This window comes from Conger conger, chromosome 11, assembly GCF_963514075.1.
Source record: "Conger conger chromosome 11, fConCon1.1, whole genome shotgun sequence".
In the NCBI taxonomy this organism is placed as follows: Eukaryota; Metazoa; Chordata; class Actinopteri; order Anguilliformes; family Congridae; genus Conger; species Conger conger.
In genome coordinates, this window is record NC_083770.1 from 17212974 (window position 1) to 17234200 (window position 21227).

Genomic DNA, 21227 nt, shown 5'->3' on the forward strand with positions numbered 1-21227 from the left:
AATATGTACAACAGTATGACAGCTGTTAACAGCAGCATACTCAAAACAATTTCTGAGATATGTATATATTAACATTTAGGTTTGTGTGTGGCGCGAGTAGACTGTGTGGTAAAGTTTACATGAATTTAGGAAATGGCTCAGTTGGTTGGCATGGTTCCCAATACGGGAGTACTTCCATGTGCTTGGGTTTCTCATTCTAATTCATCTGGCACTTGGGACCAGGCCTGTACAGTTGGATTTTGTTGTATGTCGAGCACTATTGCACCGCCACACCTCAGCCCATTGCCCTGGCAGTAACCTCTGATTTCCCAGGACAGTGTGTACTTTCTGCTGCCAATTTCCAGGATTTTAAACACCTGGTTAAATATGGCTTTGAGCATCCCTCATGCAGCACGTACTCTTGATAGCTTACCTGACAGCAACCCAAAAACGTGTTCACTCGATAATTTTAATGAAGCATTTAAGTGTTAAATTGCCTAAACTGTGGCATTGAGGCCCTCCAGAACTGTAGTTTGAGATCTCTCATTGAAGGACTGTGCTGTGGCCTGCAATGTCTAGTAACATCAACAGATGGCGGTGTTTCATGCAAAACCAACAGAGAGAGCATATGGTGCGTAACGTTGCCAGTCCGTGGGTAAAACAAATAAATGCATGAATGAATGGAGATTTCTTTCACGCCTAGCCCACATCACTTTTCCCGCGGTGTGATACATCAGAAAGAGCATCTCGTTTCTTGTACAAATGCCTGTTCTTTGGAGATATAGCACAGTGATGTTAGAAGTATAGGTACTGCATGTAAAAAAATGGTACCTAAAATAGTGACGGCAGGACGCTTAATTTACTCATGTGAAGCTAATGAGGCCGGCTTCCTGCCAGTTGTTGCCTTTTACAACGTCTGCTGGCCTTCAGCAAGACATCTTGTAAAATCTTTGCTGCCGAGCTTTTCCTCCACTGGCGCAATAGAAACTGTGCGATTTATCATCAACGTCATCATCGCGAATCGCGTTGCCATGGACTGCAACAAATACTTTTATGAAAATCGTTACGATACGGAAAATAAAAGTTGGGTTGTACCGTAAACTACGTGCAGAGTTGAGGGATTTTCGGAGAGGGGGGGTTTTAGTCGTTTTTCCTCCCAACCCCCTTCAGGTCTGGGAGACATTTAGCCTCCTCCAGCAGCTGCCACCCTTCAAGGTTGTTGGGTGGGGGCAGCAAAACCGAATGAAGAATGAATAACATTCAACCTCAAGGTTTTTTTCCCCTCTCTCCATTTATTTGTTATTATGACGTTGTGCATGGAAAATGTCACGTTTATGCACACCCTTACTTCATCCTATAGCCATATATGTAGAACGCCTATTTATTGCATTATGAGCGAATAGTCTTAAGGGCAGGGAAAATACCAGTCAGACTGAATAGAATTAATGTGACAGTAACAAGTAGGTGTGGACCATATGCTTCAATCCTTTATTGTATAAGTAGAGTTAGCTGTACTTCTGCCAAGTTATTGTAAGGTATACTAATCCTTAGCAGCTAATACTTTGATGAACAAAAGCTCTCATTGCCTATATAACATAATAAAATCTAATCAGAAGAATGAGAAGAGGGTTATTTCTCAAGGTAGCCAAATTTTATATTTACTTATTTATTTTTAACCTGCATGACTCTTAACCGCACCTGGAGTGGAGTCAAAAGACTTGAGACAAACAGGTTGCAATCCACTTCTTACATAAGAGCCACTGATTTTTGATCCTGTATACCAGCAGTGACTGAGTGATTGAAGGAACCATTTCTCTGACTTCTCCTTTGGCCTGTAATTACGGGCTGCTACCGTGCTGATTACAGGCTGTTGGACGGCTGGGAGATGGAGCTCCCATGGAACAGACCCATCAATCCAACTTCACAAAATCCATCTTTTTTTTTTTTTTTACTGTGTCCGGAAACTGAACCTTGTTTGCTTAGTATGAGTTGACAGAAAACCCCCTGTAAATCATTTTTTAAAGACGATGTGCTTGCTTTCTCAACCCGCCAGGTCAACCCCATCCCTGCACCGTCAGCTCCTACAGTACAGTACCTCTGTGTTCTCCTTTCAGCCGGGTCAAGACCTTACAGTGTAATTCACCTTCAAAAAGCACGTATGTATGCACGTGTGCACACCCATGAGCACCAGCCCACATACAGTACAGCCCAGCACAAAAATACACACGGCGGGGGTCGAGTTCCCCCATGACCACCTGCAGTTATGGTCCCCATGGTAACATGAAAGCGCTGATGTCTTTATGATACGATCCTACAACTGTGTTCTTTCAAGGATACAGTTCGCCGTCGCGGGGTGAACATGTCATATTTTGCAAACCCGGGAACACGGTTTACTTTAAGAGCGGCTCGAGAAAAGCCGATCTCTAAAGCATGGGCCTGTGCCGAATCTCATGGCACCACTAAACAGGAATGTTAATGTCTTCTTGGGCTATTCAAACATGACCGTTACATTCATCCTGAGTGTACTTTATGCCACTGTGATGAATGCGACTATACTGTATCTAAACACAGCACCAGAGAAATATGTGACGACAGACACTGTTTTTTTTCCTTCCATTGGGAGTACTAATATTCGCTCATATTCCCACAGCAAAGGTCGCGCCACAGTAGAAACTGGCCGTCCATGTACCGTAATGGGTCTCAGCACCCGTGTACAGTCTCAGAAAAAAATGTTTACAAAACATATCCTGTGATTCCATAGAAGAACCCTATCTAATTAAACAGTTCTTTGTCCGTGACAAAATAGTTCTTTGTCTGGGAGCTTTCACGCTTCAAACCTAGATGATAGAGGGTTGCATAAAGAAGTAAACAGCGTTCCTCTATTGAGATAAGCGGAATAAGCCTTTTTTCTGAGAGTGTTGTCTGTTTCAGCACTAACTCAGCGACATGCTCATTTTCCGTAATTGCTGTACATTCTGTGGAAAACCTGAAAACAAGTGTTTTTGCTTATTTTGTAGGGAAAAAATGCATTCTGACAAATAAATAAATAAATGCATGAATAATTCAATGGTTAATTAAATACTGTTCAGTGAGCACATAAGCAGTTATGACAGTGATAAATCTGTGTTTCACACTATATAGTGAATAACTAAATATGCGTGTATAGGCTATATACAGTTTCTCTACTATATGTGAGACATCAACACATTCATGGGCATGCTGCAGGCTACTTCCCACTGATAGACTCTTTCTGCAGCCCAGTGGCTGTCAGCCTCTGCCCACATATTGGCTCCTGTGTGTTTGCAGTTTCTGACAGCTCTGTGCAGGAGAGGGAGCTTTTGCTCCTCCACAACAACAACATCCAACAGCCTCCTGCTTTGTGCGCACACCAATATAATGGGTCCCCTGCAGGGTTAATTAAACGTATGTGCTGTGAATGTTTGACTAAACTTGGTCTCCTGCCACTTCTAACTTTCTAATTGCTCAGTCCATTAGTTACTATTTTCCCCTGGGCTGACTCTTATTGCCCTCAAAAATAGGGGTTACATTTTCAAGCGGTGGAATTGTCAATGTTGGCCTTTAAGTGTAAGAACACCTACACACTTAACAATTTGGCGACTCTATTCCTCAAAAGCAACATGACTCGTGAAATATCATTGTGGCACTGAAAGCTCAAAGTATAAAACAGATCGCACTCACATGATCGTTGTGTTGTTTGATTCCTTCATCCATAGGAAGCTGGTGTTGTGTTGTATTTGTAGTGTTATGCCAGTCATCACCATTTACCTATAGACGAGTTTCCGGAGCATTTCCGGTGTATTTCCGCATTCGGGCCTCGGTGGGTATTGCACTTCCGGTTGAACTGTAGTGTAGTTACCGAGAGAAAGTTGTTGTTACCCCCGTGTTTTCATTTTTGTATAACGTTTGTATAACTAAAATGCAAGTGAAATGGGAACATTCACCTAGTTCTCTATCAAGGGAAGGTACTGCGTCTATCCACACCCGTATACAGTACACACTTGGGAGGATAATATGTCTAAATGGCCCAACATCACATACAGCAAGATTTGTTCCTACTTCGTGGACTCAATGGCGGTAGACGGCAACGCTATGGAAAATCTAAAAAGCTCAGCCTACCAATATCTCCACAGCAACAAAGTTGGTTGTGTACTAACATACAAACACGACAGCTTTGTGTATTTGAAGGCAAATGTCGAACCCAGCCAGTGTCTCAACAATTCCTGGCACAATGCGTGGGTGGTGGTAACGGAGGCAGGAGACGTGGAGACTGCAGGCTGCAGTTGTGTAGCTGGACCAGGGCGATCATGTAGCCACGCAGCTGCGATCCTGTGGAAGGTAGTTAGCTATGTCTTATTTTTTTATTTTTACAACTTCTGTAGCTAACAATCAAATTATCTACCGTTAGGCTATACTGTTATTGATTAGTATAAGTGTGGGTGACAGGGGGATTATTAGCCCCGAAGAAGGCACAGACAGCTCTGGTCGGACACTGATGGGAGATTTTATTTAAGTACAAGAGTCTTTGAACGTGCAGACAGTCCCTTTATATAAAAAAATATATAATACAATTTGTTTATCATTAATCCTTTAAGAATGTTGTCAGGCATCTGAATGTTTTCAGGCTGGGTGCTGGTATGTGGAGAGGCACAGTGATGTGGGCAGGAACAAGGCTCACACCTCATGTGGCACTCGTATCAGTCTACCCCTCAGGTTAACTAGGCCCGCGCAGATTGTTAAGATTTTGTCCAACCTCGGTGTCATGGAGATGGGGACAGTTTGGGATAAAATCTTGAAAACCTTCAGCCTTCGGATTGCCCGTTCTACATGAATGCGCACATTGGCCACTCGTCTGGTGCGTGTCACCTCCTCATTGGTCAACTGACCACACTTGTGGGTGAATGCAGGGATGTTCAACCTGACCTTTCTTTCATGTAGCAGGTCTCGAATAGTGAATCCCCGGTCCGCCATTACCTCATCACCAACCCTCAGGTAGTCCAGGAACCCACTGTCCATAGTGATGTACTTGTCGCTGCTTCTGCCTACATATGCATCAGAAATAAACATGATCAGCCCATTGGGAGCCACAGTGACTAGATATTTAGCAGTGTTGGTTCCTTTGTAGTGGCTGAAAGTGGCACTCCTGGAGTCAAGGTTTTTGGCCCTCTGAATACCACTTTCTGCACAATCAATAATGCAGGTGGTTTGAGGATAGTTCTTTTTGAATGACAATGGCATGGTAGCACGGATGGTTTCTTTTGGAAGCCAGGGGATCAGGATTTTAAACTGTTCCCCCATCACATCTATCCAGTGAGCAATCACCTTGCTTGCCATGCTCGTAGACACGTTGAAGCGCAGAGCGATATCTCCTAATACAAGGTTTAGTTTTAGCTTCATTAAGGTCATCATGATTTGGTCGACAACAGGAAGGGTAAATGACGACTGACTGAACGGCACCAACGCAGTCGCCAAAGTAAAAAACTGGACCAGATGCACTCCTGTGAACAGCAGTGAGTTACCATCATCAAGGAGCATGGTGCTAGTCACAGTAGGACCCATTTCTGCTTCGCATTGTGTGGCTTTATCTGCCATGACTGACTGTGTTGACACGTAGTTATGGTCAACATGTGTAGGGTCCTCCCACTGGGTCTGAGCATCTTTCATGTTTGGATCGCTGCAACTTGTCTGACCCTTTTGAGGCACAGGTTCACTGGAGCACGTTTCCGTAATATCTAAAAAACAAGGCACTAAATATAAATATATTCAGGGATGGAGCGTTAGAACTACTTGAACGACATCCGATTGTAGGCCTACTTTCTGGCAATAGCCAGCCAGCTGGGCTAACGATAGTAGCTAGTAGTAACGATAGTAGAGACAACATCTCTGTTGAAGCTACTGCCTAGGTAACCAGCATTAAACCAGGCAACGTTACAAAACTAACATGACTAACATGACTTAACCACCAAACTAGCCAGCTAGCTCAACACAAAACTAACATGACAAAACTAACATGACATAACCACAAATCTAGCCAGCTAGCTCAACACAAAAATAACATGACTAACATGACTTAACCACAAATCTAGCCAGCTAGCTCAACACAAAACTAACATGACTAACATGACTTAACCACAAATCTAGCCAGCTAGCTCAATTTAATTTACCCTCTGATTCAAGCTGATCTGGCAGCCGGTGGTTCGCTCCAGTTTGCGTCTCTTTCTCTGGGGAGGGCGGTCGTATCCCAACCACAGTTCAGGGAATGGGTTTTCTTTGGTTGGCTTTTTATCAACAAAGTGATGGGAACAAACAAAGATGCTTTTTGGTGGTTTCTTCAAATCCAAAGCCTTCAACCACATCCGTGATTCGAAGTCTACTGTTGGTTTTTTGTGGAAGGAAAACAATGGAGGACAGGGACACTGCCGTTTTGTGGCCGGTGTATGAACAACACATTCTCTATCCAACCACTCATTCAGGCTTGCCCGTCTATTTGTACATCCACGCACCGCACAATGTGTCCCCGAACCTCTAATGTCCATTTTTAACGTTAATGAAGACATCACCGATCTCAGCAGCTGTTTACCTCTCTGACGCCGGCTACAAATGGATGTTGACCGGAAGTTAAATACCCACCTCCCACACAAAAAACAAACATGGCAGCGCCCTAGGTTTGGGCGCGTAAACTCGTCTATCTGCCAGTTGCTAACGGTTGCTACGGCCGCATGGCCGTAAAATAAATTGTCACGTGATTAAGAACGAAGAATACATGGATGTGCAACCGCCTACGGCGTCGGAAAATCATCAGTTTCTGATAGTGGAGAAATGAAATCCGACTTTAATGTCGTTCTTGGTCATTAACATAAGATATCATTAAATAACCGGCTTAAGTGCAAATTCCTCTTCGAGGCTTTCTGCCACAACACTGTGAGGAACGAGCAACATGAGCGAACATGGCTTTTACAGCTTTTGACCATCAACGCATTCGCGTTTTGGGAAAAGAAAAAAGTTTCTATATTGCATTTCATATGACAATTTAAATTACTAATCTGTGTTCCACCACACCTACCCAATTCAACCAACTGCATTACACGAAGCCGGGTTTCAGAATTCATAAGGTAACGCCAAGTTTATGTTACTTAAGTTAATGATAAAGCGATTGGTTGACGTTACTCCTTTAACACAGACCGCCATGATTTTGTTATGCTAACGTAGTGATTTATGGTTATGTATATAACATTAATTGAGGTTAACTGCACTGTAGTTTAAATTACATACCCGTAGTAGCTTTTTGGTTCTTAGCATTGGCCTACTCTACATTATTACACACGTATATTTAGCTTGTAGCTAGCGAGGGTCATAGCGAAAACCTTTATTTTTTGTGCTTTACGTTCACTTTAGGGTTGGCTATATTTAGTTTATACTAGGATTAATATTTGCAGTAGCTAACTTAGTACTAATTAATGTACATGAATGTTGTTTCTGCAGAGAGAGATATTAGTTTTAGCCTTGAAATGGCAAGACAGTGTAGCTGCAGCCTATTCTCTTTGGCCTATCTTGCCTTTATTGTTGACTGTTTAGTCAGTGACTGATCTCAGTTGTATAGTATGAACAATAGATGGCCATTATGAACATGAACATGCAGTGCAAGTGAAAATTTGAAATTTATTGACATGCAGATGCAAATAGTTTCACTGTGATTTGGAGTGAACCAGAGCCATTTTCAAAAGCACAACACTGCCTTTTTCCTTCCATCCTTTCACTTTAGAGACTGCTCACCTGAAGATTTGTCTTCCTCCATTACTGCCAGACAGGTAGGCTGTTTCTTAAACTGTATTTGTTTACATGCCTAATGTATCAGCTACATGGCCAATGCTACCGTGTATAAGCCTTACCTTGCTATGTGCTCTTCTTTTGTTACATGAAAGTCCAGAAAAGCAACATGAAAACATGATTTACTTTGCATTGAAAAGGAATTCATTGGTGGCTAGATCCAAGCAAAATAACATGTGATTCCTGTATAATGATGACTTTTCCACAAAGAAAAATAAAAATTTGTTTAATGTACTTTATATTGACCGAATTACACAGTAAAAAGTTTTAATTTAACTCTAACCGGGCATCCGGGCAACATGCATCCTATGTGAATCTGTAAGAGTCGACCGTGTGGGAATTTTCCAAAATGAGGTAGTGGGAGAAGAGAATCTTGACAATGGTTAACTGCCCACAATCCTACAACCACTGTTGTCTCAGCTACACTTATCCCACATATCATTTATCTTCTGTGTTTGGATTGTCCTTCATCCTTCCAACTCCCTGTCTTCACCCCTTATCCCCATTTGGGTGTGCCTGCTATTGGGCACAAAGCCAAAGGGTATAGTAATTGCAGTATAATGCTTCTCTTGTGCACATAATCACCTTAAACGCTAATTTTCTGGCTGGAGTTTCCGTCCGCTGAGTTCAGCTTGCTTACAGAAAAGGCTATACTGTTCCATGACATCATCTGGCAAATTATCACAATGCCAAAACATACAGATAATAACCACCTACGCCACGGTAATGTGGTGTGTGTAGCTATAATTTAAGCATTGCTTCAGCGTCACTTGGACTAAGTCATTCCGCAATCCCTGCGGTGCATTTTGTGTGTGGGAATATACACAACTGAACCTATGGGAAAGGAGCTGTGCAGGGATCTTTAGCTTGACGCGAGGGACCAGTCCATCAGGGAAGCAGGCTGCTGTTGCTGGAGAACAACACAGGGGTGGCAATCCCTTCCCTCCCCTGCTCCCCTCCACGACCTCCTGTAGGGAGCCTGTCCCAGCCATAGGATGGTGACATTAGGATGGGCATTAGGATGGACCAACTAGGGAGAAGGAGCAGCAAGGCAGGCTCCTCAACTGTAGGGCAGAGATCTGTGGGTAGGAGATCCACAAGGCGTAGAACTGGGAATAAGTGAAGTACATAAGGAGCTGACTTAACAGGTAATGGGAAGTAGAAGTGGCTCATGCATCATTTGATGGTTTGCAAGAAGACATGGATGTAAGACAGTCTTGTCTTCCTGAACGTGCCCAATTGGCTAAGCTTTCACGTAATGATGGAGTGGTGCTGTGGGACCTGCCCAATGAGTAATGATGCATACGGTTACATAGCCTTACAAGACCTGAAGTGTTACAAGAGCAACATGAAGACGAATGGCTGTGGGTACGTCCGCCACTGTGAACGATCACCTGTGGCCTGAGCTCTCCCGAGCAACTAATTCTACATCTGTAGATGGCTACAGCTGTCAGAAAAGGAGAACATATTCATCACTAGATGACTGAACTCATTCAGAGAACACACGTGTTGCGCCTCCGCTTGAAGTGAACAAACATCTTTTGACATTTTTCGTCATCTCCTAAGTAAAGTCGTTTCCTTGCTGAAAATTCCGCCGCGTGAGCTTTACATTCCATGCTAAGATTTATTGTTGTAAGTGAAAGCTAGGACAGCAGTGAATAGAAACTCAGTGCCCCAACTCACCCGCCAGACTACACCCACTCACCAAATTTTTCCACATCATTCTGCTGCTTTGGGAATGGGCAGTCAAGTAAACCTGTGGGAAATTCCAGAAAACACAAACCCACACTCCAAACTGGTATAGTCTTTTTCAGAGTTTTTATTTTTTTCTGTTTCGACTTTGGTTCAAGAAAGTACATTCCATATGGTTACAAACAATTTCTCCATAATAATGTAATGTTCTACGCACACAAATATGACAAAAAAACCAAAAGGTCATTTTTGTGTATCGTGGCTTTCCAACTTATTGTGACATTACAGTGTTACTGGTTATTGGAATCAGTCAACCTATTTCGGTCAACAAACCAAATGCTATGTACCTACACAGTTTCCAGGTGTAGATGGAAGGCAAGCAAGAGAAACAAGCTGGCTGCTTGGTTCATGTCTTTAATTTAGCTAAACACGTTTTGGCAGGCTATTTGTAGTGGCTTAATTTATATATAAAATAAAATAAAAAAACATCAAAGAGTGACCTCAGTTTGTTACGCCCTCCACCTCTTCCAAACTGTGACCTTCACAGTACTCACGCAAAGAAAACATTTAATACCACTGTAAATACTTTGAATGATTAACAATTGTCCAAAAATTTCTAGATAATTTTGTTTTAATTTTTCCTGCACCACCTCTGCACAGTAGTTGCTCATCATAACTGCACCGAGTTAATGATGCTATTGCAACTTTCTTTTTTAATTAATACCTATCATAATCGTCAAAAAAAAATCGTCAAAAACAGAAAAGCTAGTCAAAGATAATTTGATACTTTTTTTTTTTTATGCCTATATTTGAGTATGATTTCCTTCTCAATTCCATTTTACCACACTGAGTGAAAGTCAGTCAGACCCCGCGTTAAAAGTGCTCAAAAGTTGTACTCCTTGTACTAAGGGTCTCAGGAATTAATATACAGTTAGTAGCTGATAATTGCTAATCACTTTACTGTATTATGTTTTTTTTTTTGCCACTGTTGCATATTTGCAACTGGGTCCCTGGAGGGTGAAGATATTAGTCAATTCTTCTTTCTTTTACTTTGTTGTACCATCAACAGGTGTCGTGAAATCATTTCTAAGTTAAATCATTTGTCAGCTTTCTACTGTTTGTTACCAAGATCAGAAGGTCACTTGGGTCTAATCATTCCCAGTGCAAAGCGTGTCACTTGGTGGTCATTGGGCTTTAATGCTGCCATATAATGAGTGATATTAGCTTGTGTCTCCACTTTCAAGAGGGTTTAATGCAAGAGGTCCATCTAATATTGACTGTTTTGGCAACTTTAGCAAAGATAAGCAAAGCATCTTTCTGATGAAACTCAAACAAAGGAGTTGCAGCTTTTTTTTAGTACAACAGTCGCAACAATAAGAAAACATTGATATAAAAATGTGGTACTCTATTTTCATACAGGATGAAAGGCTATAATATTCTATTAATACAAATGATGTCTTCTTTGATTATATATTTGTCTATACATGGTCCATATACATTCATTTTACATTTTCAAAAAATAAAATTCCTAGGCATGATTGCAATGCAGTCTTGCACCCAGAGGAAGTTGCGGTTTGGTGAGATGATAGCCCTTTTTTATTTGCATTACTTGTCAGAAGTGGATGCTGAGCCAAGTTTGCCCAGAAATATCCCTTTTAATCAGTCAAAAGCTCATTAGAGACATCTCCTGACCCAGGATTCAATTTCCATGATATTTGCCTGCTAACCAATAATTACAAACTTGGTACTATTAGTCATTGCACTATTTTGAACTGTCAGCATTTTAGAAGACAAAATACAAGTCATTAGGTTCTAATGGTATTAGGTTTGTAATTATTGATTTGCAGGTGCACTTCAACTCAATTCCCATATTTGGCATTGATGGCTTCATTGTTGACCCCTCATGACACTTCATGGTCTGCTTTGGTCAGTTTGTCAGATTTTAGACACAAGTAAAGAAAAATTAAAAACAAACGATTAGAATCTATCCACAAGTGCCAAAAAGTATCATTTTTTTCTTTGAGAAGCTTTACCGTCTTACCCACCTAAGCAGTTTCTTTAATCTTTTGCATGGCCAATTGATCTGTAAAGAACCAACCCTTTACTGGTTGCATGTACTCCCCCCACAATTTTCCTTCACAATTTCTGCAGTAACAATGTGTATAAAAGTTCCCAATGAAATTGCGCATAAAAAAAGCTAAGAATTGTTAGCACTGCAATTGTTACATTTCATCTGGACGTAATCTTTTGTCAGTTCAGTATGAAAGTGTTTTTTTTGTTGTTGGTCATAACAGTTTTAAGTAACAAGGATATCACAGTTTTGGTAACTTATTGAGTTCATGCTTAATTAAAGAGTTAGTCCCACGTGTGTTTTTGCATTTTTTTTTCGTTGTAAAAAAAAAAGATCAATTCTCGAGCATCGTTCTCCTCTCAGTCGAAGGCCTGGAAGCAGTAGACACCGAACAGCTTATGCTTCTTGTCTGGGAAGCCGATGAAGCGGACAGCTGCCTCGGTAGGGCTGCAGCGCCTCCTGGGGTTGGAGATGGGGTAACGCACACTGCCGTCAGCCAACCAGCCTGCGTCGCATCTGTCGAAGCCCAGGAGCTTCCACGCGGCGAACATCTGCCCCACCTTGGCGATCTGAGAACCATCATTCTCACATGCCTGGGCAGCCTCGTCGTATGTGAACTTTGTCATGTTGAAGCCGTTGTTCAAGTAGTAGAACCGCCCTTAAAGACAGACAGAACTCTTGTCAGGATGTTGGCTCGCATTAGTGAAATTGATAGGGAAAGAGGACACACGCCTAAAAATATGGTGAGGCGCTGACTAACGGAGAGCAATCGAAAGAGGAGAAAGATGGTTGCACACTGTTATGCTAATATCATTTATTAGAAAAGACAAACGTTTCCACACAGATTTTTAAACAAATTCAAAAATTTGGGGGACTATGGGAGGATGTTCCAATGATTACTGTTCCCATGTATATGTCTTTATTGCTCTAACACCAAGTTGTGGAGACCCTTGGGGTATTCAAGTCAAAGCTTGATGCAGCGTAGTATAGTCTCTCGACCAGGGGTGTGAAATCTTATCTGAATAAAGCCAGTGTCAATGCAGGTTTCTGTTTTAGCCCAACACTAAGATGCCTGATTCTACTTATCAAGGTCTTGATTGAAGAACATGTCTTGATTGAAGACCACAATTATTTGACTCACGTGTGGTAGGGCTGGTCTAAAACCGAAACCTGCACCCACACCAGTCCTTTCCGGATAAGATAGTACACCCCTGCTCTAGACTGTTGGTAAATTAGCTATTTGCATGGACAGAATGGTCTCTCCTCATCCTTGCGTTCTTAGAGTCGTGAAAAAAAACTGCTCACCTTTGAAGTTGGAGGTGAAGCAGAAGACATCGTAGCGGCTCTTGGTCTTGTCACGCAGGCCGTAGTTCCTCAGGCCGGGGACGGTGTTGTTGCCTCCACAAGGTCCACGTGGGGTGGTGATGGGGTACTGCACGGAGCCGTCATTCAGCCAGCCTGCATTGCACCAGTCGAAGCCGCCCTTCCAGGCCTCATACAGCTGGTCGAAGTTGGCCACCACAGAGTCTTGCTCCAGACAGGCCGCCTCAGCGTCATGGTAGTTCAGGTTGTAGCGGCCCAGTCGTGGGGAGTAAGGGAAGACTACACCTGGGAATTAAAGGTACAGTGCATGGCATTACATTGGCTGCATTATTGTCTTTAGAGGTTCAATAGCTTGCATGTTCATGGAAATGTTCAATAGCTTGCATATACTGATATGCATGAGGTATAGAGAAGCCTCTTGTGATTAAAATGGCACCACCTTCACAAATGTAAGATTTCAGAATGTTTGATTCATAGAACCACTGAATCAACCACTTACACTGATAAATATCTCCAGTTAAAATACGTTTTACAGGTTGACCAGTCATGTCAGCATCTTATCCAGATTTTTTAAATTTATTTAGCACTGATTCCTGGCAATATGCTACTTGACATTTGGCAATATTGAGGTTGATCGTGTACTGTTTTGCACTAGTTGCTCTTGTGTTGAACATTGAACTGCTGTGAGTGTATGTGATTACAGTGGTTTAACAACACAGCAGGGCAACATTTTGTTGCATGAAGTCAATTCCACATCTGTGTGTCTTATTACCAATCTGATTATGTTAAAATTAGCACTGGAACATGCATGTAATTAAGAGTGGTAACCACAGTTGGCTGTCTCTTTTCTGTAGTAAACGTAATGAGCAACTGTTGGACATTTTTAAAGACCGCAGTTTGAGACACCGTGGAGTCTGATGTTTTGGGACATTTAGCCAGTGGGAGCATTTTGTCCACGTCTGCTTTCAGCTCTGTTGGAATAATTATCTCTTCAAGGGTAAATTGTGATACCCTACAGCGAAAGTTCCTGTCATCATTGGTCTTGATCCGGAGGGGCTCTTATAACCAGGGCCCTGAGCTGAAAACACCTGTTTCTGCATGAGTGCCGGATACTTTCAGCCTCCAGCTGCACAGAGAGCCAGATTATCAGTCGCAGAGGAGATGAGGCCTTTGTTAACTGCCTGGAACTCCCACTGGACAGACAGACGGACATCTGTTTCGTTCTCTTGAGGAGGGGGGGGGGGGGGGGGGGTCAAGCGGGAGCCCCCTGTTGCAGAGAACTCCCAACAGCATGACCCTCTGGGACCGTGTGCCATTCCAGCACTGCAGCCTTCGAATAAGTAATGAGGACGTCCTCACATATTTTAATTTTAATTGAGCAGATGTGGGCTTACAGCTGGCCAGTCTCAGGTTATGCCATTTGTAATGATGTTACCCGGATGGGCCCAGGTGGTCACCGGATGCCCTAAAGCATTAAGTGTATTAGGCCGGACAGATCACTGAAAACTATGAACCACTAATTGAGCACCCGGCCCTTGACTTACGAAGTTGAAGACGACAATGCCATGAACGGTATATGTGACTCGGGTTACTTCGAGAACAAATCTTTTAATGGGGGTTGTGGAAGATCTGCAGTCACGTCAGTGTGATGGTGTCAATTCTGTTGCCACATTTTTTATTAAGGCCAGCAGTCTGGCTTTGACAGTTCTGATTTCCAGCCATGAGACTGAAAAATAAGAAGATGAAAGACATACTTTTTATTGTGTTTGTACCCCTTATTAAAAAAGAATGAGGATTTTTACATTAACGCAAGCAATGGAGGGGAGAAAAAAAGCATTCACTATATTCACTTGTATATGAGCCATCGTGTTAACTTCATGCCAGAACAGAATTCTCCTGAGGGAGCTATAACGGAGGAAGAAATATAAGGGTCTGGTCTATGGCTTAAAAAAAGAAAACTGACCTACAAATGAAAAAGAACAGCCAACTGGAAGATACAGTGACATACTGACTTCATTATGTCATTTTATTTTTAATAGCAACTAAAGAGACCATTTTTTGATTCAATGGTTTTACTAGTTGAAACGAGATATAGCCGATGGTGAAAGGCACGGGTGCTAAGTCTGATGGGACTTACCTGTGAGCTCAAGGGACACCACATCAGTAGCGTCATCCATCCCGTCGATGACCTCGCACTTGTATTTTCCGACGTCCTCCAGCCTGACCTCGGTGAAGACCAGAGAGGCGTCGTTCTCGTCGGACTCCTGCAGGTGCACGCGGCCGTTGTAACCGTTGTACATCTTCTTGTGGAAGCCCATGGACACCAGCACGTCGATCTCTTTAGAGAAGTCCGGCGAGAGCTTGGTCCACTTGATCCTCATGGTGCTGCCGCCGAAGGCGTCCTCGATGTCACGGTCCAGCCTGCAGGGCAAGGTGGCATTGCCACCTCGGAATGTGATGACTTTGGGCTGGCTCGCAACTACAGTGAGGTGGGGTTCATCTGAAAATTTGAAACAAAACACGAGGTCGGTCAGCAAAATTGCTTAAACATTGCCAGATCTTCCAATCTTGATTAGTATCAGGATCTCAACGCTGAGCGTTACTTAGAAACAACACCTGTTGCCTTTGAACACTCGGTGGCTGACCTCCAGCTGTTTTCCGCCTTGTCGAGGTTAAATCTTTAGAGGTTGTCTGAATGTTTCCTATTGAAAGGTCATGTTGCCATTTTATCTGTGTCAGTAAATCACAATGTGACCTGGAAACAAATTCCGGTTCAATGAGGTCTGTTATTGCCATACCTTGTGCACTTTATTCAAATGAGTTGATTAATGTAGCTCCAGAGAGCCCAGTTTTTTGACCTCTGACCCCAACTCTGGACCCCTGCATAGAAATAAACCGCAGGGGCCACTACTCACAGGCTAAACATGGACACATTGCTATAAATCTTGTTGCTGCTCACTGCTGTAGTGCATATGTTCTCAGTGTAATAAAGGTGGTACCCTTTTTGTTTTCTTTTCAAATTGGAATATAAAATGTTATGCACATTATCATCTATTTATACACATTACCTGAAGACCTTCCTTTAGCTAGTTAATTTACAGACACTTGGGATTTCATGGGTCACTGGATGTAATTCCCAGCCAAAACAATGTAACTCAAGAAGGGCTCTGTTAGTTTCAAGCGGGTCTAAGATAACCATGGATATATTTTCCCATAGTCCTACGGCATCAAAGGGAATCTTTGTGCTGATTGGATTTAACATTGGGCATCAGCCAGTGCCCTGTCTCAGTTTAAACCATCTGTGCTGCCTCCTTTTCCTAACAATACCATTACCCATGACAACAGTCATGAAGTGGCAGATTATTTTATATAAAATCTTATTATGAAAGTTTATTTTTCATCCCGCCCAGTAGATTTGTGTGTAACTTTAGCTGGGATGCATGCCAATACAGGAAACAATGTCTGCCATTAAGTCTGCAGAGTTGCAGTAGGGGGAGGAAAAAGATGTTACGAACTAACACTCTGCATTTCATTCAAACTCTTGGCTTCCTGAAAGTAACTTTATATCGATTGTCAAGATTTTTGTTTCGTTTATTTTTACCCCATGGGGCCAGGGCTAATAACAGTTCAGAATCACAAAACCCCTTAACTCCCTTTTAAATCCCTGTAATATTAGATTGTTCAGAATGAAATGTACTAGGTCCACATGCAAAACTTGACTATAGTAGCTGTATTAGCAGCAGTGGTGATACTGAATATATAGCCACTTCTTAACCCATTGCCCTTGTGCATGGTAACTCGATGCTGATCCTGGAGCACAACAGTCTACCAGGTTTCTCAGTCACCTTTAATCCCATGCCACTCACTGGGGCTGAAAGAGGTTAAGTCAGCTGAGCAAAGACTCAATGACCCATGTGACTGGGTCAATAGGGATGGTGCCATGGCTATGGAAGTTGATCCAGGGCCAGCGGCGAATGTCCCTATTTTTAGGAACTACCGGCTTCATTCCTGAACTCCCTGGAAAATACCTGTAGTGGAGACCCCATGTTTTGCATTTTTTTGTGAAACATGTTGATATGTTTTGCACATAAATTACAAATCTATGCACACTACAATCTTTACCGAGATTGTGAAGTAAAGTGCACCAAAAAATAGTTTTAAGTACTACAGGAGAAGTTAAGTTTCGTTGTTGAGGTTTTCACCCATAGCAGACGATTGTGTCAAAGTGCTGACTCCATGATTCACCCCTACTCCCCTCTTGTTGGCTTCGCTAGACTCAGTAAAATGATTTATATTGTCTTCTCTTTTTGAGCAGCGTTGCCAGACAAACAGGAAATCTGTAATCATTTCAGCCCTCGCTTGATAACCCTCACTCTGCAGGACTTCATTTCGATGGGTGTGTGTCCGATTGTCTTAACCCTGCAACCGGCTGCCCATCCCAGGTTTGCATCTGTCTCGCATATTTACATTCCGTTCCAAGACCCCATGCTAAGTCAAGCTGTAAAACCCAGGAACTAGACAAAGCCACACCATCCCAAGACCTCACTCCCAAAAAAAAACGATCTGGCTGCCCTCTGCCAAACTGCTCCAACATGTGTTCCTTCTGTAGAACGTACTGCAGCCAATAATAGGTACTCCAGGGTCTTTTCATCAGTGCCTCAACGCCCCCCCCCCCCCCCAGAGAAAACACTTGAGCACACTGTGAACACACCCTGAATGACTGCTATATGCATGACTAGTTGCCCTGCTGAATGATTTACCTTACCAGCAGCTAAGCCTGTCAAAACTTTTATGTCTGAACCCCCTCCCCCCGTTCAGTGGGCAATGTCCGCTTGCAGGGGAACTTTCTTCAGGGAAAAGTAAAGAGAACTGTAAGTTCTCCAACAGCAGTAATTAAAAACAATGAGCCAGCAGATGTTATAAGAGCTACTTTGATGGAGGCATTAGGACAGTTCTGAACTTAATAAGAATCATGCACGCTTCTTTTTCCTTTCAAATGTCTCATAAAAACCCCCTGATACTTGGGGCACTCCAGTGACATCTAATAAAAAATGGCGAAAAATGGGAGTGGCAGGGGCGGCTATCGAATACAATCTGTGTGCGCTGGATGACGTCACCCCGTAAGCAAAAGCAGTTGGCATTTATATAGCACCTTTATCCAAAGCGCTGTACAATTGATGCTTCTCATTCACCCATTCATACACATACTCACACACTGATGGCGATTGGCTGCCATGCAAGGCACCAACCAGCTCATCAGGAGCATTTCGGGGTTAGGTATCTTGCTCAGGGACACTTCAACACAGCCCGGGCGGGGGATCGAACCGGCAACCCTCCGACTGCCAGACGACTGCTCTTACTGCCTGAGCCACGTCACCCCTACACACTTGTTACACGCTCTCATAATTGTTCTCCTGCTTCCAGACCGGACCATCAACATCAACATGAGCATTGCAGACACTTGCTTGACATTGTCAAAGTGTGGACGTATTGTGTACGCTGTGGACGTATACAATTAGCAGAGTTGAAACTCAAAGACATTGAGTTTGACTAACTTCTGGAAAAGCAGGAGTTTGGGGACGTTGGGGAAGGGTGCGGGGGGGGGCGGGGGCGCATAGACCTCATCTCCCAGATGTCCACCTCAATCTCAACAGCCAGAGTTTGAGAGGTGCTGGGGTTTGTGTGGCCCCCAGTTGGTAGATTGCTTAGAAGTCTTCAAGGAACCTTGTATGTTTAGTCGCCTGACCGTGAACGTGAGCTCCCCAGATCTCATATATCACGCTGTGGCATGTTTATACAAGGCTGTTTAGCTTTAGCCAGGCTTCCCCATTTAATTGCCATATTTAAAGTATACTTCAGAGCAACTCATTACCATTGGCTTCCTGGCGTAAATGAGCAAAAAAAGGGGGAAAGTACCAAAGTAAAACAAAGAGAAATGAAAGTAAATGAATACATTTGTAGCTGTTGCAGGAACTTAACATGCTAATAAAACATCATCTATTAAAAAAAGTGGAGTGCCTTGCCAAGACCTACTGCTATTTTATGATTGTGCACAATTCTCTTTCAATGAAAGATTATGTAATTACTCAATGAAAACCATCTGTTTCTGACAAAGGACATTTTTTTGGGGGAAGTGGGAGGTGGGGGTGGTTGGAATATTCACAGTAGCAGTTAAACATCACCATTTAGGTTGATTAGCCCATTTCTTAGAGAATTTTACTTTTTAATTATACACATCTACCCCTGAGCATGCATGGTCTTTGGAATGGACTCCCATTGAGCATCTCCATGTAGCAGAATTCCTCCATGGACTGTTATTCTACAGTAGAGGAGATACAGTATTGTGGGGCAGGTTTGTGGTGGCACTCCAGCCTAATATTAACCCTTTAAGGTTTTAAGATCTGTGATTAGAATGTTCTTATCTCAACATTCTACTGGTGAAGTAACAATCACTATTGGCAAATGGAAGCAAAGAAGTTCTAGAACAGTGACTTCAGAATTTGGCAAAAACCTATTAAAAGTGTTAAATGTATGCCCAAGTCTGATTGTCTCTGCACCAAATGAGTTCTAAACATGAGAAGGAACATATGGATGAGCTCACTGCCACACACCCTCTGTTCCAGTGACTGCATTTAGCCATGGCTTTGTAATTCCTCTTTGTCTCGGACGTCTTCCATAAGGGCATAAAGCATACATTACCCCTTCCCCCGGGCCGTCCCAGACCAGACCCTCCAAATCAATTGAGCACTACCTCAAAAGGAAATGAGAATATTTTGGAAAAGGTTCAACTGGAATGCTGGAATACCGAGGCCGTACATCTTTATTTTGTCACTCCTAACTCCCTGTGCCACCAAGGATTTGAAAGCGGGGCCCTGGTGAGTCAGAAAACCTGGCAGTGGCTACGCCGTTAGCCGATATGTGAGATATTCCATATGACACATAAAGACTCACTGTATAGCAGTGTGGGGCCACAGCCAAGCTTGTGACTCACGGGCCCACATAGGAAGATGAAACGGACAGGGAAGGATATATCGGATGACTATCCACAAAAAGCTCCTTCAAATTAAACAGACCAGGAAAATCTATAGTGGACAAGCAGTTAGCCAAGATCCGAGTGTAATGTATAGTTTCAAAGTGGAGCTCCTCCCTACTCTATTTCATGGAAAAATCATTACTTTTCCATTTAACTTTTGTTTTTTTTCTTCTTTTTTTACAAGCTTCAACACATTTTCCCCCACTTTTCATTCCCTCACATTAGCATGCATTCATATAAACACAAAATAAATGTTAATACTTTTTTAACATCATTTTAACAGGAAGATCAGTCTCTTCAGCAGTAGCTGCAATTTCACAGGTGGCAGGGGTGTAAATTTAGCGTGACACCATTCTGCAGTCTGGCGGAGGCAGGTTCCCCCGGCTCCCCTCCCGTGCAGAGAAAAGCTCTCCCCTCGCATTGCAACATGTCGGGCTTCAGCATCCCGGTGAGGGCTGCACTGAGCTGGAGGTGTAACCCCAGACACGGGGTCCTGCAAAACTGTACAGCAGGGAGAGCCGTCTGCCACAGACCCAGACCAAACACAGACCGTGCAGTAAATACTCTGGGCTTGCACACACACCCACACACACACACTCACAGGCACAGGCACAAGTGTTTCCTCCTTACCTGAAACGTAGACTGGACTCGGCCAGCTGTCGGCCAGGCTCAGGGAAAGCAAAGCGATGGATATCAGGGTGATCATTTTTCTCTCTCTGGGTTTTTTTCGTTGCAGCCTCTTTTAATAAACTATAAAAGCAAGGAGGGAAGAGAGAAAAAAAGGAAGTTTGAGAATTTGAAAAAAGGTCTGGGCTAAACTTCTCCAGCAGCTGAACAGAGGTGCTCCTGAAAAGCTGGGACTCCGCTGAGGTGCTCATAAGTCCCCTTTTATTTAAAGTCTGCACGACCCAGACCACTCCCCCCCTCCCCTCCTGAGAGCCCCTCCATTCTGTACATCGTGTGTTCCCCTACATGGCATAATTTATGAATAATTTCAACCCCCACACATGTCCTGCCTGCAGAAGCCTGGCCGTGCCATAAAGAGGGGGAGGGGCGGGGCAGTGGTATGAAAAAAGTTTGTGGAAAGCGGACCCCACCGTGTTCTCCCATGCCGACCTGAGCCTTGATACCGCACGAGTGAGGAACATTAAACTCTCCTGGGAGCACCGTGGAGCACACATGCAGATCCCATATGTAACACGACTTTACCAATACAGCTATACAGTCTCCCGGCTTATGTCCCACATTTTACACTAAACATCAGCTGGTTTTATTTAATTTCAT

General features: G+C 43.1%; 1 protein-coding gene across 1 annotated transcript; it reads right to left on the reverse strand.

The window, feature by feature from the left end:
• Positions 1 to 9625: 9625 nt before the first annotated feature.
• Positions 9626 to 20819, reverse strand: LOC133141313 (hyaluronan and proteoglycan link protein 1-like). Its single transcript, XM_061261833.1, has 4 exons — positions 20574 to 20819; positions 15048 to 15410; positions 12893 to 13195; positions 9626 to 12245 (listed from the first exon to the last, which is right to left on the reverse strand). Exons 1-4 carry the CDS (start codon positions 20647 to 20649, stop codon positions 11947 to 11949), a joined length of 1041 nt encoding a protein of 346 aa, XP_061117817.1. The 5' UTR covers positions 20650 to 20819; the 3' UTR covers positions 9626 to 11946.
• Between the last annotated feature and the right edge of the window lie 408 nt (positions 20820 to 21227).